This window comes from Phocoena sinus, chromosome 14 (genome assembly GCF_008692025.1).
Source record: "Phocoena sinus isolate mPhoSin1 chromosome 14, mPhoSin1.pri, whole genome shotgun sequence".
In the NCBI taxonomy this organism is placed as follows: domain Eukaryota; kingdom Metazoa; phylum Chordata; class Mammalia; order Artiodactyla; family Phocoenidae; genus Phocoena; species Phocoena sinus.
The window spans coordinates 38804876-38822801 of record NC_045776.1 but is presented as its reverse complement, the minus strand read 5'-3'; the positions used below and the strand labels follow the sequence as shown (position 1 = coordinate 38822801).

At 46.7% G+C, this 17926-nt stretch overlaps 1 protein-coding gene across 3 annotated transcripts in view; it reads left to right on the top strand.

Annotated features, from left to right (window-relative positions):
- Nucleotides 1-17926, top strand: part of FHOD3 (formin homology 2 domain containing 3) — a 497328-nt gene that overhangs the window by 203639 nt on the left and 275763 nt on the right. For all 3 annotated transcript variants that reach the window (XM_032602812.1, XM_032602814.1, XM_032602813.1), the window contains exons 4-5: nucleotides 2574-2641; nucleotides 9416-9521. In XM_032602812.1, the coding sequence (XP_032458703.1) occupies nucleotides 2574-2641; nucleotides 9416-9521 (174 nt within the window). The remainder of the gene's footprint in view (nucleotides 1-2573; nucleotides 2642-9415; nucleotides 9522-17926) is intronic.

The window sequence follows — 17926 nt, the reverse complement described above, 5'->3', positions numbered from 1 at the left end:
CATTGTAGATCAACTATACTTCAATAAAAGAATGCTTAATCCTTGTTTAAAAATGATTATTTTGATTATAGCACCAAGTAGTAAAACCTTAGCGGTCAGAGCACAACAAACCATAATTCTCATTCGCATGAATTGGAAGCCATGACAGATCACTGATAACTAAAGGAGACTCTAACTGGGATATTGTGAATCTCTGTAAGACATATTTCTGCCTGTTGTCTGGTGGTATATAAGCAAGAAAGTAATGCAAGCTTTATTACCTTGTAAAGAAGTACCTGGAATTGACTCTCTACGGATGCCCTTCCTGGATAAGCTAAATCTGCCCTTGTTCTTCAGAGTATACGTAGCCCCATGCTTGGCATCTGAGAGCTTTATTCTTATTAGAAGTGGTACTGGCTAAAAACAAAGTCTGTTCCTCTGGCATTTGAGAATTCTGAGACATTCGCTGTAGAAACGGGAGGAAGAAGTGATCTCCCCAGGGACCTGGGTTCTACTGCAGGGCGATGCAGTTCACTCTGTTTATTACTCATGTCCTTCGAGGCCACGCATATACTTTACAGGTCAGCTCGTGAGTCATCGGGCCTCAATGTTTAGATGATGAATTAGACGTTCAGTTTGGGGATGGTGGATTCCTTTGGAGTCTTCCCGGCTCCTTCTGTTCAGGAAGGTGAGGGGTTCTCTCTTAATCGAAACTCTTCATAATTAACAGGTGACTGTGGACTGCATGTTGTATTTACAGGTGGGAGATTCCATGGTGGGCAGACAACTAGGAGGCCTTGGGGTCAGACACCACCCCCCAGACTCCAACCCCACAGAATCCTGCCTCTGCCCCTTAAGCTGTGTGTATAGGTTGTGAGTCTGGAGGAGCCTCGCCGCCTCAGGAGCCAGAGACCAGGGTGTCTGCAGCACAGAGAGGGAGGGGCGCCAGGGCTGCGTGACCAAGGGCTTGACAGGCCCCTTAAAGGATTTTGGATTTCCTGCTCAGTGCAGCGGGCAGCCACTGAAGGGTTTAAATGGGGACAGTGATGTCGTCAGGTGGTCGTCTTCACCCAGTCTTTCTGGCCTTGGTCTGGAGGGTAGATGGGAAGAGGGAAGCGGGCAGGATGTCCGCGGGGAGGCCTTCGAGGAAACTACTGCCATTCACATTCTGAGCCTCGCCGCTCTGTCATTTTAAGTGCCTCTGAGATGGGAGTCTGTTCTCTTCTCGAGCCATAGTGCAAAGCAGGCATGTCCTTCTCACAACCAGACTTCTGCTAAGTCATTTAGATCTGAGTGTTCCACGCCCTTCCACTCAAGTCCATGCCACTCACACAAGAGCAGAATGTGGGTCTGTCCATTACCCCACCCCCTAGTCCCCCCGCCATAGGCTGTCATTGAAGCCCAGGGTTGCTGGCCATGCATGTGACATTGCTTTGAACTCTATTATTCTCAATATTTTGCATTCTACTCCATCATATCAGTGCTTGATTGAATGCAAAACCATTTTCCTCTAAATCTATTATTGTCTGTTCCCATTTTACGGATAAGGAGTCCAAGGCCGAGAGAGATGAAATACTTTGCTCAAGATCACATAGCCGTGGGTGGTGACACCAGGTTTGAACTGCAGGCTCTGATTGCTTAGTCTATGCTGTAAGTTCACTCTTTACTACTGTACCCTCAGTGCCTGGCAGGCGCTCAGTAAATATGTGCTGGATGATTTACCTTGGGGCGGTCTGGCGTGAAGTGTTAGGAACCCAACCCCAGGCACCTGAGCCACCTGGGTCAGGGCCAAGCTTGGGTTCTGGGAAGCTGAGTGGAATCTGTGCTCCTGGGAGTATGCATACACCAGAAGAATGGGACACTCCTTCAGGGCATCGTAGTGCCAACCCACTGACCAGTGGGGAATTGTGGCATACCCATCCGCCTCTCCTGCCTCACTATGACCTCTGGAAGGTGGGTCCTGTAGAAGTTGGTCTCGGTGTCGAGCCCCAGGGTACTGACAGGGGCTCCTCCATCTGCCTTGCTCTGGGCCAGGACCCATCCTTGAACCCGTCTCACATGAGTGAGAACCTGGGTGCAGGCAGAGCTAAGGCTGGGTTCCTGCTGGAAGTGGGCCGTCACCAAGGGAGCTAGTCAGTCCTTAGAGCCACTCTGCTGCTCTTGGATCATTGGATCACAGGGAAAAAGAGGCAACTTGAAGCTTTCTGAGCCCAACTGCAGAAAGCATGGTGGTGCGGGGGCTGTGAGACAAGGAAGGAGGTTCTGTTTTGGCTGTGTTAACTTTCCAGATATAGTTGGCTACCAAGTATAGTAGTCTGTAAACAGCTGGAAATAGAGCTCTGGAGAGAGGGAGGTGAGGACTGAGGGTGCAGATCAGGGCATCTTTCCCACAACTTGCAATCTCCTCTTCCTGCGTCCTGCAACAGCTGGACTGTCCTTTGCACCCCTGGGGGTAAGGTCGATATCCTGCATGAAATGAATTTGTTTTACTCACCTTTCCAGTGGAAATTCATTAGTTGTTCATATCCTCTCTGTGTTTTTGCCATCTGTCGAGTCAGTTCAATTAATCGTATATGTTGTATTCTTTATTTCAGAAAAACTGTACAACTCCGGTGGACGAGATTTAAGAAGGGCCCTTTTCTCCCTGAAGCAGATATTTCAGGTAAAAAAAAGAAAAAATTACTCTCAGGTTCTGTTTTTGCATTGCTTGTGGAATTAGATGCAGACAAGTTTATACCTTTTACTGGTTACAAAGAGAAAAGTCTCTTTAGAGTACAATGTAAATTCTGTCAAAATGTCAGTTGAGTATTTTTACCCTACCAAATATTTCAAGCATAATAAGTAAAAAAAGTTATCAAATCACAATATTTTTCCATATTTACTTCAGATTAAAAAAAAAATTCCTACTACGGATGTAACTGAAGTCTTGTGTTCTGCTCAATATCAACCACTGTCTTCCTACTCCACCCCGGGTCCCCTCTCTACTGAATGTCACATATAGTGTTTATCATGCAAATGCACGTTTCCATGCTAATGGTGAATATTCACCAACAATACGCGATGTTCTTTTCTATGAACTGTATATGCGTGTTATCATGCTGTGTGTATCGTGCTGCGGCTTACTTAGTGAGAGCGGGATAGGTGTGGGCGTGACCGAGTTAACTGAGTGAGTAACCATTGTATGGAGGAAGCACAGATTTGCCTTATTCATCTTCTATTGGCAGACAGTTGGGTTCGTTTCCAGGGCTCTGCTGTTACAAACGGTGCCATTAGGGACAAGCCCCCTTGTGCACGTGTGCAAGCATCTTTGTTGGGTTCTGGTTTATCCTTCTCTCCTAAACCTTCCCTCTGCTTCTCCCCTGGGCAAGTCACAAGCTTAGCGAAGAGGGCTAGGACAGGAGCGCAGGCAAACTCCAGGCTGTCACCCACAGGGAAGAGGGACAGAGAGTCAGGGGAGGAGGGTGAGGCCGCTGTGCCAGGCAGGGCAGGGTCAACAGAAGCAGGATGAGCCTTCGTGGAGAAGATGGAGCTTGCATTGAGCTTGTGTCTCCGTAGGTTCATCGTTCTTTCTGGCATGATTTTAGACTCTAGGGTGCGGTCCACATCTCTTCAGTTCCCGTCTCCTTCACATACTTAACGGATTTTCTGCCTGTGGTTGTTGTAGCCGAGTGGCTGTCCCCTTCATGGGTGCCTTCCTGTCTGAGGGGGGATTGGCAGAAAGGCAGGCCAACAATCCATCCCACCTGCACATTCTTGTCCCATTTTTAAACTTGTTCAACCATGCATGCCCTCATCTTTTTCCCAGAGCAGAGCCCTTCTCAGTGACAGCGTTTCTGGAGATGAGTCCTCATTTCTCATCTTCCCACAGCTACAGGCGTGACCCTGAGTCACCACTGCTGCCTCATGCCGCATGTCTCAGAAGTGCCTTGGGGTTTGGGGTTGGCCTTGATTCAGGCCGTTTCTTCTGGAAAAATTGTAACAGATGTCACGGGCACCACCTGCTGCTTGGTCCATCCTCTGGCTTCCCACCAGAGGGGCTGACCAAGTCCTTCTCATGCTGGTTCCGTGTAGCCGTCTGTGTTACTTCTGAATCTCTCAGTGTAACGTTGAGGCCCTTCTGGACCTGGCCTCTGCGGCCCACCTCCCTGTCCTTGGCTGCAGCTGTCTCCCCTGTGATTGTGTTCTGCGGGCAAGTCTCCTCTGCACCTTTGCCCCTGGACCTATTGCTTCTACCTCAGGATGCGTTGTTGCCCCACATCCACTCCCCATGTCTCTGTCTCCCATCTGGTGTCTCCTCCTGCCAGGGAGATCCTCCAGATGAGCCCTCACTGAAGTCAAGGGTTCTCCTCTATAAAGTTCTCTGTGCTCATCTCTGGAATGGAATTTAAGATACCACAGGGTGCGTGCCTGAGTCTGGTCATCTGTGAGCTCCCTGGATTCCATCACTGGGTCTTTGGGGCCTCACGCTGTGGCCAGTGCCACTGAAGCAATAGATGAATGAATTGGGCGAACGGAATACTCCTCTCACAGGTGTCTGTCCTCAGTCTTTCCTGGCTCTAATTAAGTAAATGCTTCGCTAATTACTTGCCCCAAAGCTTCACTTCCCACATATCCATCTGTGTCTCCCTGCTTCTTAGCTGAACAAAACAGAACTTCTTCACCCTCCATTAACCTCCTCCTCTCGAACTCAGATCCCTGACTGCACTTGGGCTGGGCTCTCACCGTGCCAACGGAGGACCACACTCCTGCCACTCCTCACGCCAGCTCGTGCAGCCCCTCAGCCTGCCTGCTGCTTCCGTTGTTCAGCTTTTTTTTTTTTTTTTTTTCTGTACGCGGGCCTCTCACTGTTGTGGCCTCTCCCGTTGCGGAGCACAGGCTCCGGACGCGCAGGTTCAGCAGCCATGGCTCACGGGCCCAGCCGCTCCGCGGCATGTGGGATCCTCCCGGACCAGGGCACGAACCTGTGTCCCCTGCATCGGCAGGCGGACTCTCAACCACTGCACCACCAGGGAAGCCCCGTTGTTCAGCTTTGACTTCTTTTGAAACCTGTGTTCACCTCATTGAGTCGGTGGCGGAACCACACGGAGAAGAGTCATTCCGAGTGGCTTTAAAACACTGCAGTTTGTGTACCCTGGGTAGGATACACTCTAAGAAGAAAGAGAACCACACACACACAAAAATCAACTGTTTATAATAATCATATTGCTGGTGGTAGTGTTGGTATTGCTCTTCTGATAATATTGTGTGTGTGTGTGTTCTAATTTTGTCATTCTTAGAGTTCTTAAGGATTTGGATTCTTGGTGTGTGGAAGAAAGTGGATAGAAAGATAGAAGGGTTAGGTTAAAAAACTCTGGGTTCCTGAATTTAATTGGAAGTCTCGGAATGAACCCAGGGTGTTTATTATCTTAACAAATTTGCAGCAAAGCATATTTCTAGCACTAAGTTTATTGAAGACGACTAGAAGCAATGACGAACCCATGAGCAAAAAGCACCACTAGCACCGAGATTGCAGTCTTAAAATACAGAAAGGGACCAGAGCTCCTTGGAGAAATAGCTGACTCCAAGTCTGGCATAGGAAACCAGAATAAAATAAATAGTAAAATAAACCTGGAACATATTATTATGCAGATAGCGAGGTAGCTATCAAATACTACTAGGATTATTGCCAAAGGGACTCGGGAGCACATTGAAGGGTCTCCCACTGGCTGGCTGAAGACGGACAATTAAGCATCAATAAGGATGATAACTACAGTGGATTAAAACACATCAGGTTAATCTGCATTGATGAGTTCATAATGCTAAAGAATGACAATGAATTGGTCACCAGTGGAAGGAAGATGGTGGTGAACCAGCACGTTATTTTGAAAACTGTGTAAAATTTTAGAATCAGACATTTATCTTACTTTTTCCTGAATGAACTTTAGGCTAACCAAAAGTTCAGTTGAGAGGGAGTTTCGCTTTTAAAAATATTCTAGCTAGCAAGTAAGAAGGAGTGATATAATTAGAGTATCAATGAGAATGTCAGAATTTTGGAACCCTGAATGAAGTAATGGATCTAGGTATCAAGCATCCGGATCTGCTGACATGATGGAAGTGAGACACAATCAGATATTACATGCCTTCTCATGGAAACTTGCACTGCCATTGACCATGTGGTCAAGCCAACAAAATCAGCTCTGGATCTGATCCTGCCTTTCTATGCAGTGACCAATTTACAAGTGATCTAGGGCAGAGGCACATGTTAAACCACACAGCAGGTGTGTAATCAGCAAAATCCAGAATATAGACTACTCTGTAGGGCAAATGATCTAGTTTCTCCAACACACAAATTTCAAGGGAAGAAAAGAGATGAATTAAAAGGCATTTAAAAGTTATATCAGCTAATTGCCACATGTGGCTCCTATTTGGATCCTACTACAAAATTTAAAACACTATTTTTGAGACAGTTGGAATTGGTCACCGACTGGACATTTGATAATATTAAGAAAGTATTAATTTTTTATTATGAGTACATAATTTTGAAAAGATTTTCTGTCCTTTGGAGGTACATATTGGAATATTTATGGGTTAAATGATATGATGTCTGGGATTTGCTTCAAATTAATGTGACAGCAGACAGGGTAGGGTGATAGATGGAACAGGATTGATATGAGTTGATTGGCACCTGGGGTTCACTAAATTATTCTGTCTTCTTTTGTATATGTTTCAAGTTTTCCATGGTGACAAAGTTAAAAGATAAACACATGTCGGTCTTGTTTCACATCCCCTCACCATGCTTGTTCTGTAGTGTTGTCTCTCTGAATTCTCAGGGATGCTGTTTCTACCACTTATTCAGCAAACAAATATTCTTGAGCAGCCTTTGTTGGCATTATGTAGGCAAGGAAGAAGCCATTTGCTACCAAAAGTTTAATCTGTTTGGAAGACCACAGACCTGTGCACAAAACAGCTCTAACACACAGGGCAGGGTTGCTTTGGGTATTGGGTGGATTCCACAGGCTGCAGGCTGTCTGGGGCTTAGATCACCTTTTCCCACACCCACCGGTCTGCACCTCCATCATGTCTTATGTTTTCTGGATGTGGAGGTTCTTTTTGGAACTACAGTGTAAGAGTGTAAAAACAGAACCATTGGTCATTTGGATTGAGTTGAATATTCCTTGACTAATAGGCATTTAAAAAAAATGATCACAGGTTAAAATATGACTATTATAAAGAATTCTGAAATTCAAGGATAATCTCATATCAGTGTTAGCATGTTGACTTCACTCCAGTTAGAAACCAGTGTTTTAAAAATCATTTATTAATGCCTGTGTACTTCAAGATGTGTGTTCAAAATCTTCTGCGTTGCCAATTTGGAAGATATTTTCTACATTAATCATTCGTACACTTTTATTTTCTAAGTGCCTTATCTACACATGCGCATAAATATTAGTTAGGGTTCTGAATTATTTTTATAAACACTGTTCAGTGTTTTTTTCCAAGTGCCTTTTCCAGACAGTCAGCTCTCTTCTATATTAATATTAGTGATTAGCTTGAGTGGTTTCTTGAGAGCTTGTTCTCACTTTTTCACCATGAAGTCATGTGTGAATCTAGTTTTAAAGTAATAAACATTTGTTACATGCTTGGAAAAACTTTCTGACTAGACATGAGCTCATCTAAATGTTCACTTCTCACATATGCTGGTGGAAAAGAATATGGATGGAGGGAGAATTATTTTTATTTCCTTTATACATATGAGTGTAAAGTAATTTTCCAAAAATTCATGATATTGTCCCATTTTCTCTTGCTTCCAATGCCATGATTATCTTAAAGTCTGAGTTAACACAGCTGTCTTTCATTACCTTCGGGGCACAGCAGTGCTCCCCCCTCCCCCCAGTGCCCTCTGAATGTTGAGTGTGTTCTTGGTTCAAAGGGAGCATTTGCCTGGCCTGCCCCCTGCTTCCCTCTCCCCACCTCCCCGTTAGCTCACGTCCTCCTTCCATATAATTGGAAAATGCCATAAAATTAAAATGAGGGGCTGATTTCAATGTGGAGATGGGAGAATTATACCAGTTTGTCTAAATTATTTTTTCTTTCTTGGAGGTAAACCATGGTTGCTGACCGTTCCTATAATAATAACCTTTCATTATTCCATTAAGCTTTCTACTGTTTACATCACTGAGGTTTTTTATTTTCGCTCTGTTGTTATAATTGAAGATGAATGTATCCTAGCTGTGTTTGAGACAAGGCAGTGTCCAATTGAGGAAATCTCCTGAAACAGTAGTGGAAAAATCCCTCATAGAGCTCCATGGAACTTGGTACTCCAGGCAAAGGACTGGATTTGGGGGCTGGCTGGACCATAGTTAGGTCATCTTGGCCAAAGTTTTGCCCCTCTTGCGTCTTCATCTGTAAAGGGAAGGTAGGATTAGATCAGTGGTTCTTGAACTGGCTGCCCTTTAGGATTTCCTTGGAAATTTAATAGCAGAGCCTGGGCCCCACCCCACAAATTCAGATTAAACCCATCTGGGCAGGGACCTGCTTCCTGTCCCTTTTTTAAGTTCTGCAGATGATCCTGATGTGAGGGAGTCAGAGGTGAGAAGGACCTGAGCACCTCTGAATCCCCTGCAGGGCTTTTTAATCACACGTTGCTGGGCTCCACAGCGGCATTTCCTATCCAGTAAGTCAGGGTGGGGCTGGGTATTTTGCACTTCGAACAAGTTTGCAGGTGATGCTTAGGTGCTTGTGGGTCTGGAGACCTCTCTTTGAGAACCACCAGATTAGATGACTCCTGCGATTCCTTCCAGGTCTTGCCTTCTGTGATCCGGTCATCAGGCTGACCGCCGTGGCTCCTTTGAGCGACAGTGTAGCTGCTCCAGACACACGGCCGGTTCTGTGCTCTGCCTCCTTGCTTGTCCTGCAAGCTGCACAACTTGGGAGGTGGTGAAACTGCTCCCCTACTTTCTCAGATACCATTTGCAAGACGCTCATAACCGTCTTTAGGGACTGTCTTTTGAAACACACGGGTTGCTTTGAATCCTTTACACGATGGTCTGTGCTGCTGCCCAGTGTTTCCTGTGTCGAAACCCAGCAGGCTTCATGTGGCTGGTCCCTTGGGACCTGTGGGGATACGGAGCCTGGTGATTTCTAAAGAATGAAAAACAGATCACTATAAGTATTCCTGACAGTCGGGGGATTCATTTGCCTTATCTTTATTAGATTGCCCAGAAGGCAATAATTGGTCTTTGGCAAACAACGATGTGAAGACTGGCTGTAAAATTCCTCTGGCAACAGTTAAGATGCCTCATTTGAATAGAGCAGAGCAATCTTCAGAGGTCGCGGTCTGGCGTCAGAGGCTTGTACATAGTTTTCACAGAACAGCCTGGATGGAGGATGGACCGGGACAGTGTTTGAAGTCTTTTTTTTTTTCTCTCTCTCTCTCTCTTTCCCTGTTTCCTGCCAGGATGACAAGGATTTGGTGCATGAATTTGTAGTGGCTGAAGGTCTGACGTGTTTGATCAAGGTGGGAGCTGAGGCAGATCAGAACTATCAGAACTACATTCTGAGGGGTAAGTGACGCCGGGCATGGGGCGGCCCAGCCCCTGCTGCAAGGAGGGTCTGGGGTCACCTCCAGGAACTTCGATACTGAGAGCTTTTTGAGAGATCTGGTTACGGAGTAAGGAGATGAAGACATCCTGTAGCAAAAGAAGACCCCTTCAGGTTTTATCGATTCCTCGTAACTAATCAGTGACGGAGTTCATTGTACTGACTTTACTTGTAGTCTCTTCCCAGTTATTTTAAAAAATTTTCATTTTTATTTTTATTTGTTTGGTGGTACGCGGGCCTCTCACTGTTGTGGCCTCTCCCGTTGCGGAGCACAGGCTCCGGACGCGCAGGCTCAGCGGCCATGGCTCACGGGCCCAGCCGCTCCGCGGCATGCAGGATCTTCCCGGACCGGGGCACGAACCCGTGTCCCCTGCATCGGCAGGCGGACTCTCAACCACTGCGCCACCAGGGAAGCCCTCTTCCCAGTTATTAAGAAAAGAATATTCTGCACACTAGGTTCTTTGTAATCTCCTTTATTTGGTGAGGAAAGGTGCACACTAAGTGGGCTTGGGTAAGGCCTGCATTTGAACAGAAAGCCCCTCAAAACCGAAGAGGCCAGTTATTTCCTGGGAAAAATATTGTCACCGACTTGGCTTATCACTGGGAGTTCCTGTAGGAAGCGCACATTCCTCACCAGGTCCTCCTGTTTCTGACTTGGTAGGTCTGGGGTGGGCCCAGAATTTGCATTTTAAAGAAGGATGCTGAAAGCTACCTCCGTAATTTCATTTTTTACAAAGTGGTGCGTGTGTGGTGTTTGAAGCACTGATTACCGTTTCAGTTCATAAAGTTAATGCTCTTTTCAGAGTTCGAGTATTTTTGTGCAACTTCCTGTAAATAATTTTATTTGATTCCGTAAAATCTGTGAATAGGCAGGGCAGGAATTATTAGGTTGGACCATATGACATAGCTGTTATCAACAGTTTTGACTTACCAAATGAAAAATTTAATATAGTTCAATATTATCTTCATTTTGCAGTTGAAAAATCTGAGTCTCAAAGAGGTTGAGTGTTTGCCTAAAAAATCACTTCCTCTAGGGTGAAGTCGAGCAAGGACCGTGGCCAGGCACTGGGGCACATCATGACTGATCAAGGTTCTGTTCCCCCTTCTGCATCTATGCCTGTAACTCTACAACTCCGTGTTCATATAAGGAAAAAGAAATACCTCCTTTTCTTTCCCTTGGATGAAGGAAAAATACACGAAACGTGTGATTTAATATCAAATGTCCTTGGTTAGAGTTGAATGAGGTAGGCAAAACGAAACAGTCTCCTGCAGTGTCCTGTTGTGTTTTACCCTGAGAAGGTTCCTTACGTTCTGAGTTGTGACCCAGCACCTCGAACTCTCTGAATCCTTCCCCATTTTCTCTGCTCCTGGAGAGCCACTGCAACAAGGGCAAAAGCAAAAGGGAAAACTGACGGTTCATTAAAAAAATTTTGGGGGGACGTATTTTTAAGTCAGTGTTAATTGTTTCTGTTCATTTTGATAAATGCCAAGTGTGTGTGAGAGAGAGGGTTCCTCAGCCTCAGTTTCTCAGCTCCACGGTGTTTGTGAGGCTGGGGAGGCACCTTCTTTTGTCTACCTTCCATCTTTCCCTGGGTGTGTGGTAGATCCTCATTATAAGCTGTCAGCAGAGATGCTTTGTGGATGAATTTTATGATTTCTAGTCTCAGTATGATTAAAACATTTATATGGAAACTTTTATGGCACGTGTACCAAATTAACCATAAACTTTGTCCTGCTGTGTTGCCTCCGAATGCAGCTGTCCTTCTGTGTCTGAAGAAATGCATATAAGCCTTGATTCCTTCCATTTCCATCCACACTGGCCCAACACCTGGAAGACGGGACGGCACAGGAATAAGGGTGGGAGCAATTCCTCTATTTTGTTTTCCATGGATGCTCATAAGTTGAACCACACGGAAAGCAATACACCTAAAATGGCCTAATTCTGAATAATAGGTCCAAATTCACAGCGTATTTTTTGCGAGGTTTAAAGTATGCATCATTTTAACTTAAAAAAAAAAAGTCTTCCCCAGTGGGTGCTGGTATGAATGCACAGACCTACACACACCTGTATGGAACTAATAACCATCTACATGTTTATCTTTATTCTTCTGACCCTTACCTAGGAGTGTATATGTGCTTTTTTTTTTTTTTTGTGGTATGTGGGCCTCTCACCACCGTGGCCCTTCCCGCCACAGAGCACAGGCTCCGGACGTGCAGGCTCAGCGGCCATGGCTCACGGGCCCAGCCGATCCGCAACACGTGGGATCTTCCCGGACCGGGGCACGAACCCGCGTCGCCTGCAGTGGCAGGCGGACTCCCAACCACTGCGCCACCAGGGAAGCCCTATATGTGCATTTGTATAGAGCCACCATCAGTGTGAGCATCTTTGTTCATCTGCATTCAAGTCTGTGGTGAGGAGGGTGGCTCGGCCAGCCAGCGGTGGTCAGCCCCGCCTTCTCAGGAAAGCAACATTCTCATCAGGAGCCCCCCGCAGACCTCCCATGCGTTAGAACTGGGTTGCACGCCCGCCTGTAGCTGCTAGGGAGGCTGGCACAGTGGGTGTTTGGCTTCCTGGACTCCAAGGGGACGTGGCAAGAGAGAAAGGCCTGCCTTTGTGCCTGCAGGTTACTCGCGCGTGCCACATAGAGGGACTTGGGAAGGAAAAACTCAGCCCAGCGGAGAGAGCCTTCCAGTAAGCAGCCCCGTGGTGGTCTGGCTGGAGGGAGAGAGGGCCTCCCTGCCACTGAGTGCGTCATCGTATAGGGGCAGGGTAAGCCCAGTGGTTCTGCAAGGTCCCAAATGGTGAATTGTGTCAATGGTACTTGGCGGTAATGAAAGGTGGTGTTGACACAGATACTTCAGCTAGGCTCTCCGCCCCAGTGTGTGCAGTGGTTTATTAACCTGCAGTGTTCTGATCTGCCCTGGAAAGGCACCAAAAGCAGTTAACGAATGCTTGAGAATCCGAACTCCCAAGCACAGCCAAGGGAGAACCCTGCCAGCCTCCAGCTGCTTCTCTGTCCCTGAAGAAGATGCCACCGAGGTAAGACCCTTCCTTGCCTCTGAGTTTCCATTGCCACCACCAAGGCCTTGCCTTCTGATTTTGATTTTCCAGTGATGTCTATTTAATGGAGGCCAGACGGCTACCATCTGTTACCTGGGAAACGAGCGGGTACTCCCTCCCTTTCAGGTTATTACAAGACGTCCTGCTTTCCATGCAGCCGAGGGGCCTTTGCATGCCCACCCCACTTCCGCTGAGTCTCAGAAGACTCGGGCTAACCAGGGCATTGTGTGCACATCAGCACATCTGGACGTATCTGACTGAAGCCCGTGCCAGGAAAGTGTACTTCTGAGGGATGTAAAGGACAGATTTCTTAGGCTGTGACCTTTGTGTTTTGATACAAGGAAACTATCGGTTTTTTCCCCAGCCCACATGTTGAGTTACCCCTTCCTGACCTTGAAGGCATGTAGGCTTTTTTAGGTTGTGATCAGCTGCCGGCAGCCACCAGACATTTGCAATCAAGGACAACCTTTGAATTGCCTCTTTGTCCCACCTCATTTTAACCAAATTACCTTGGGTGAAGGATGGTGAGGCCTGTTGCAGATCAAGAGAGAGAAACTGGGAAGAGGTTTTTAGTCTTGTAACTCACCATTCCCCGGGGAGAAAACATCATGCCCGCTCTGGGCCACTCGGGGGAAGCAGAGTGGAGGGCGAGGGCAGGCACCTCTGTTGTGGTTTCCACACAAGGCGGGGTGAGCAGGTTTGGGATTGGCCAGTTTGCATCATGTCAGGGGGCCCCGGGGCTCTGGCGTGGGAGAAGCCCACATGCCTGTGGGTTGGGAGAGTGGACTTGGGCTGCTGGAGAAGGGGACTGACTGACTTCTAGGCAGAGCCTCAAAACTGGGTCCAGACAGTGTTGAAGAACTCTCTTACAGGCCGTAAGGTGGGCCAGTTGTCACAGTGCTGCGGAGGAGCACGCCCTTCATGAAGTTTCCTCCGTTTCTAAGTGACCGTGTGTGAGGCCCCCGGATGCAAAGGAAGCAAGAGCATTTGGAGGACCCAGTGATTTCCACATCTGCCTTTAGCACTCGTTTAAATTATCTTTATTTTTGCACTCAGCTCTCTGTCAGCTCTTTTTTTTTTTTTTTAAGGCCCAGGAATCTGTTGCTCTGTGTTGAGGATGTATCTGCTGAGAGGTAAAGATAGGTTTTGAGTTATGGTGTAGTCTAGCGCTCTCCAAAAATGTGAGCCGGCTGCTGGGAAGAGGTCTTAAATGCACCACATGTAGAAATAATATTTATCCGACATTATTTTTGGATGGCTATAGCTAATGATCTAAAGGGTTTGTGTGTGTGTGATCACCAGTGTTTAATATATATCGATAGTGGAATTTTATATCTCACAATTATTCTTATTGAAGTAGGACCTTGAGAGCTATATTCCTGGGAACTTAAAACTTTCCGCACACATGCTGAGCCTTCACGATGGGCCCTGTCAGTCCCTGGGAATGAGCCGATAAAACCAGGATGCAGCTCTGCCCTGGAGAAGCTCCCTGGGAGGTGCTGCCTCTGAACCACTATATGCTGTATCGAAGACGTCTTACGTGTTTAGAAATTGCATATAGGTGATCTGCTTTGGGGAAGAAAAGAGAAAGAGATAAGTAGGATCAGTGAGACCAGTTGCCTTTTCTGGCTATACCTCCAGGGAAGCTGCCTCTTAAGGGCTAGTTTTACATGGGAAAATTAGATTTGATCATTTCACCTAAAGCAAAGTACCCATTAATCCTAAAGCACCTTAGTCATCATCAGAGCTGGATAAGATCTGAGATCTCCTTTAGCTCAACCCTTGCATTTTAGGAGAAAACTGCAGATATTTTGTTTGCTCCTGTGTTTTTTAAAAAAGTTTTAATGGTTGTCAACATTTAAAAATTGGGAGATTTGACATAAAAAAATCCAGACTTCAGGTCTCCTTGGAAAAACCGGAACCAGAGAATTTCAGTGCCTTGCCAAATATCACTTAAACTTATAGGGGGGAAATGCCTTGTGTATTAGGGGGTCTGTTAATGAGGATCGGGGTTTGTGGTCAGATAGCTTTTGTTGGCATCTACAGCACCAGGAACCAGGCAGTGATACAAAGTGATCAGATGGTAATCAAATGATGATTAAACTAACATCCTCCATCCCAGGAAAACTTAAAAGTTTATCTTTTGACATTTCAGAGCGAAAGAGGAGAGCAGAGGTTGGGTTCAGACTATAGATGGGGAGGGTAGGGAGGGGCCCAAACTGGCACCAAGGTGAGGAGATGAGCACAGAAGGGGGAGAGCTGCTTACTTCCTGAATCAAGCATCCCTTAGATACTGTGTTTTCTACCCTCCAGCCTGGCCTGACTCTCCTCCACCCCCTTACCCTAGTCCTGAGGTGCACCGGACTGTCTCGGAGGGAGCTTCCTCTTTCTTACCTCTTGCCGGGTCAAGACTTCAGGAATCAATCATGGCAGCCACGTGGCCAGTTGTGTGGATGGCACGACAGCCCAAGTGTCCTAGTAGTGTTTGTCACCAGCCCCCCGGGGAGGGGGAAGTTGAGACCAGTGTCAAGGGCAGAATCTTCCTTCACTTGATGTTTCTCCTCTTGGTCAGTCAATGTGACAGGGTCCGTTTTCAGTGAGGAGTCATGTTGGCTGGCATAACTTAGCAACCCATTGGGCCAAATTGAACCTGCAGAGATGAGAGTGTCAGAGCATCAAGGCCAGTGACGTAAAGGTGGCCAAAGATGGACATGGCTGACAAGAAAACTTTGTAAAAACTGAGTGATGTAGATATTTTTCTTAAAACAGAAATAGCTTTTATAACGTTTTATTGTATAATTTGTGAGCACAGAATTGTCTGAAAAACAAACAGCATAAAAAGGAAAAACATGAAAATCACCCATAATCCCACAAAACGAAGACCATATTCTACCCACCCATGTACACACTTGCTTTGCACATGCCTTTTACAAAAATGAAGTGTCCTGTACATATGTTGTCAACCTCGTCTCCTGGAAGGGAGCAGTGGACCTTGGCAGCTGGCTTTGTGATGGCTCCTAGACCTTGGCACAATTCTGTAACTCCTTTAACCGCTGCTCCCTCACCTACAAAAGGGAGATAATACCTTCTTTATAGGAGTGTTGTGAAGCTTAAAGAGCTCATAGAAAGGTCTAAGTAAAAGACTGAATTGTAGGTATGACAGTTGTTATCAATAATAATCAATGATATTAATGCAGTACCTGTAATGGGCTGAATTATGCAACCCTCAAATTCATATGTCGACATCAGACCCCCCAATACCTCAGAACATGACTGTATTTGAAGATAGAGCCTTTAAAGAGGTAATTAAGTTAAAATGAGATCATTGGGCCCTGATCCAGTATGACTGGTATCCTTATAAGAAGAAGAGATTGAGACACAGATCCGTCCAGGGGGAGAAGACGGCCATCTACAAGTCAAGGAGAGAGGCCTCAGGAGAAACCAACTCTGTGGACAGTTTGAGCTTGGACATTCAGCCTCCAGAACTGTGAGAAGTAAATATCTGTTGCTTAGAGTTGTTGGGTTCAAAGGTGTGTACATTTTTGTGTTGGTTTTGCTTGAATAATTGCCCTCTAGGGATGTGTGAGTTTATGTTTCCACCAGTGATCTCCGTTTCTGCTTATCTACCCCAGGCCGGGGGTGATCATTTTTTGGTAATCTTTGTCATTCCTGGTCATTAGGGTGCACTTACTCTTACGGACCAATTTTATAGTCATTTTTATAAAGTGGCTTGTAAATTTTAGTTGTCACTGTGTTAATTTTGTCCATTAATTTGGGAAGAATTGACATCCTTATTTAAAAATTCAAAACTGTTGCGGTCATGCTCTTTCATGGCCCGGGACAAATCCTTCACAAGTTCTCCATCTAACTCTTGGGTGCAATGTCCATTTCCTTCTTGTTTGTTACAGAATTTTATGCATATCCCCCCAGGTGTGTTTGTATTTTGTTATTTATTCATTTTTGAATTAGGTCTGGTATTTACCACATGAAAGGATGAAAGGATTCTCTTGGGTCTTTTTCTTGTTTCTTTTGTAAGCTTGGTTTGGGAATGTCATCTAAGAAAGGTCTCTCTTGCCCTCCCGTTTTGTTTCAATCAGGGAACACTCTGTGTCTTGGGGCCTGGGTTCCTCAGTTGTGGCAACCGCTTGGTTAAGTCAGTCAGGCTCATGGGTGAGGTCCTATTCCCTGAGGGAGAGTTAGCTTCCTCTTCCTCTGTGTTTGCATGTCGAAACTCTTCCTTTGAGGACTTGGATGAGTAGCACGCCTGCTGGAGACTTGGTCTGTCCGTTCCGGGCATTCACCAGCTGTGGCGTGTGGGCTGGGAATGGCTGGAGAAGCTGGGCCACTCATAGCCGTGGGACGAGGTCTGCACATTTTGTTTGTGTATTTGTTTTTCTTCTCCGCTGTAGTTTTTGAGACGTCTGCGTTTGGTGTCTAATGTTCTCTGTGCCCTGGTGTATCTCACTTCGGCCTGACCTTTCTGCTCACACACCTGGCACGCTGTTGGGGACATGGCCTCCAGGTCGAACCAGCCACACACCTGCTGTGAGGGGTTTGGTCAGGGCAGGAAAGCCACAGCCCGCCCTGCTTGGGGAGGGAGGCTGAGTCACTCCTGCCGCTGCTGTCGGTGTGTGGTGACAGAAGGGTCACCCCGAGTGCTCTGAGTGTCCCATCTGTGGCCCCTCTTGCCACCCTTGCCGTCCTCACCCTGTGTCAGGCCTGCACCCCTCTTAAAGAAATGGGTCAGAGAAGAGTCTAGAGCTGCACTTATGTCTTTCCTCTCCCAGCCTGTTCAGGCACAGGGGCCAAAAATGGACTCATCCTGGGGTACTTTATGTCTTTCCCGTGGCCCACATGACCATCGGATACTGTGGACTTGCCCAGCTTTTCTCCAGGACTTTCTCCCAGGAGAGGGAGCTGGTTGCTGGACACACCATTCCCCACGGCCAGCTGCCGTCTCTGGTGTGTCTAGATGGACCCCTCAAAGGCCGTGGTGTGTGGTGGTTACCCCAGTCTCAGGGCTCGTGGAGTCTCTTCTTCACTCGTGCTTCTCATTGGTCGTTCGGGTAGGTTGGTAAGAAGGGGGTTTGGAGGCTTCTGCTGTGCTGCTACTTTTCTGGAAGTGCAAACTCAACAGAATCATCATCGCTTATGCTCTGGGTCCTGCCAGGCCCTCAGTCCTCAGCACTGCGTGCAGGAACGTGGGGTCAGGTGGGTGAGGGAGCGAGGGAAGGTCAGAGCCGGGTCCTGAACTTCGATGGAACAAAGTGCCCTTTGTTTTTCCTCTGGGTTCTCAGGTGAGAGAGG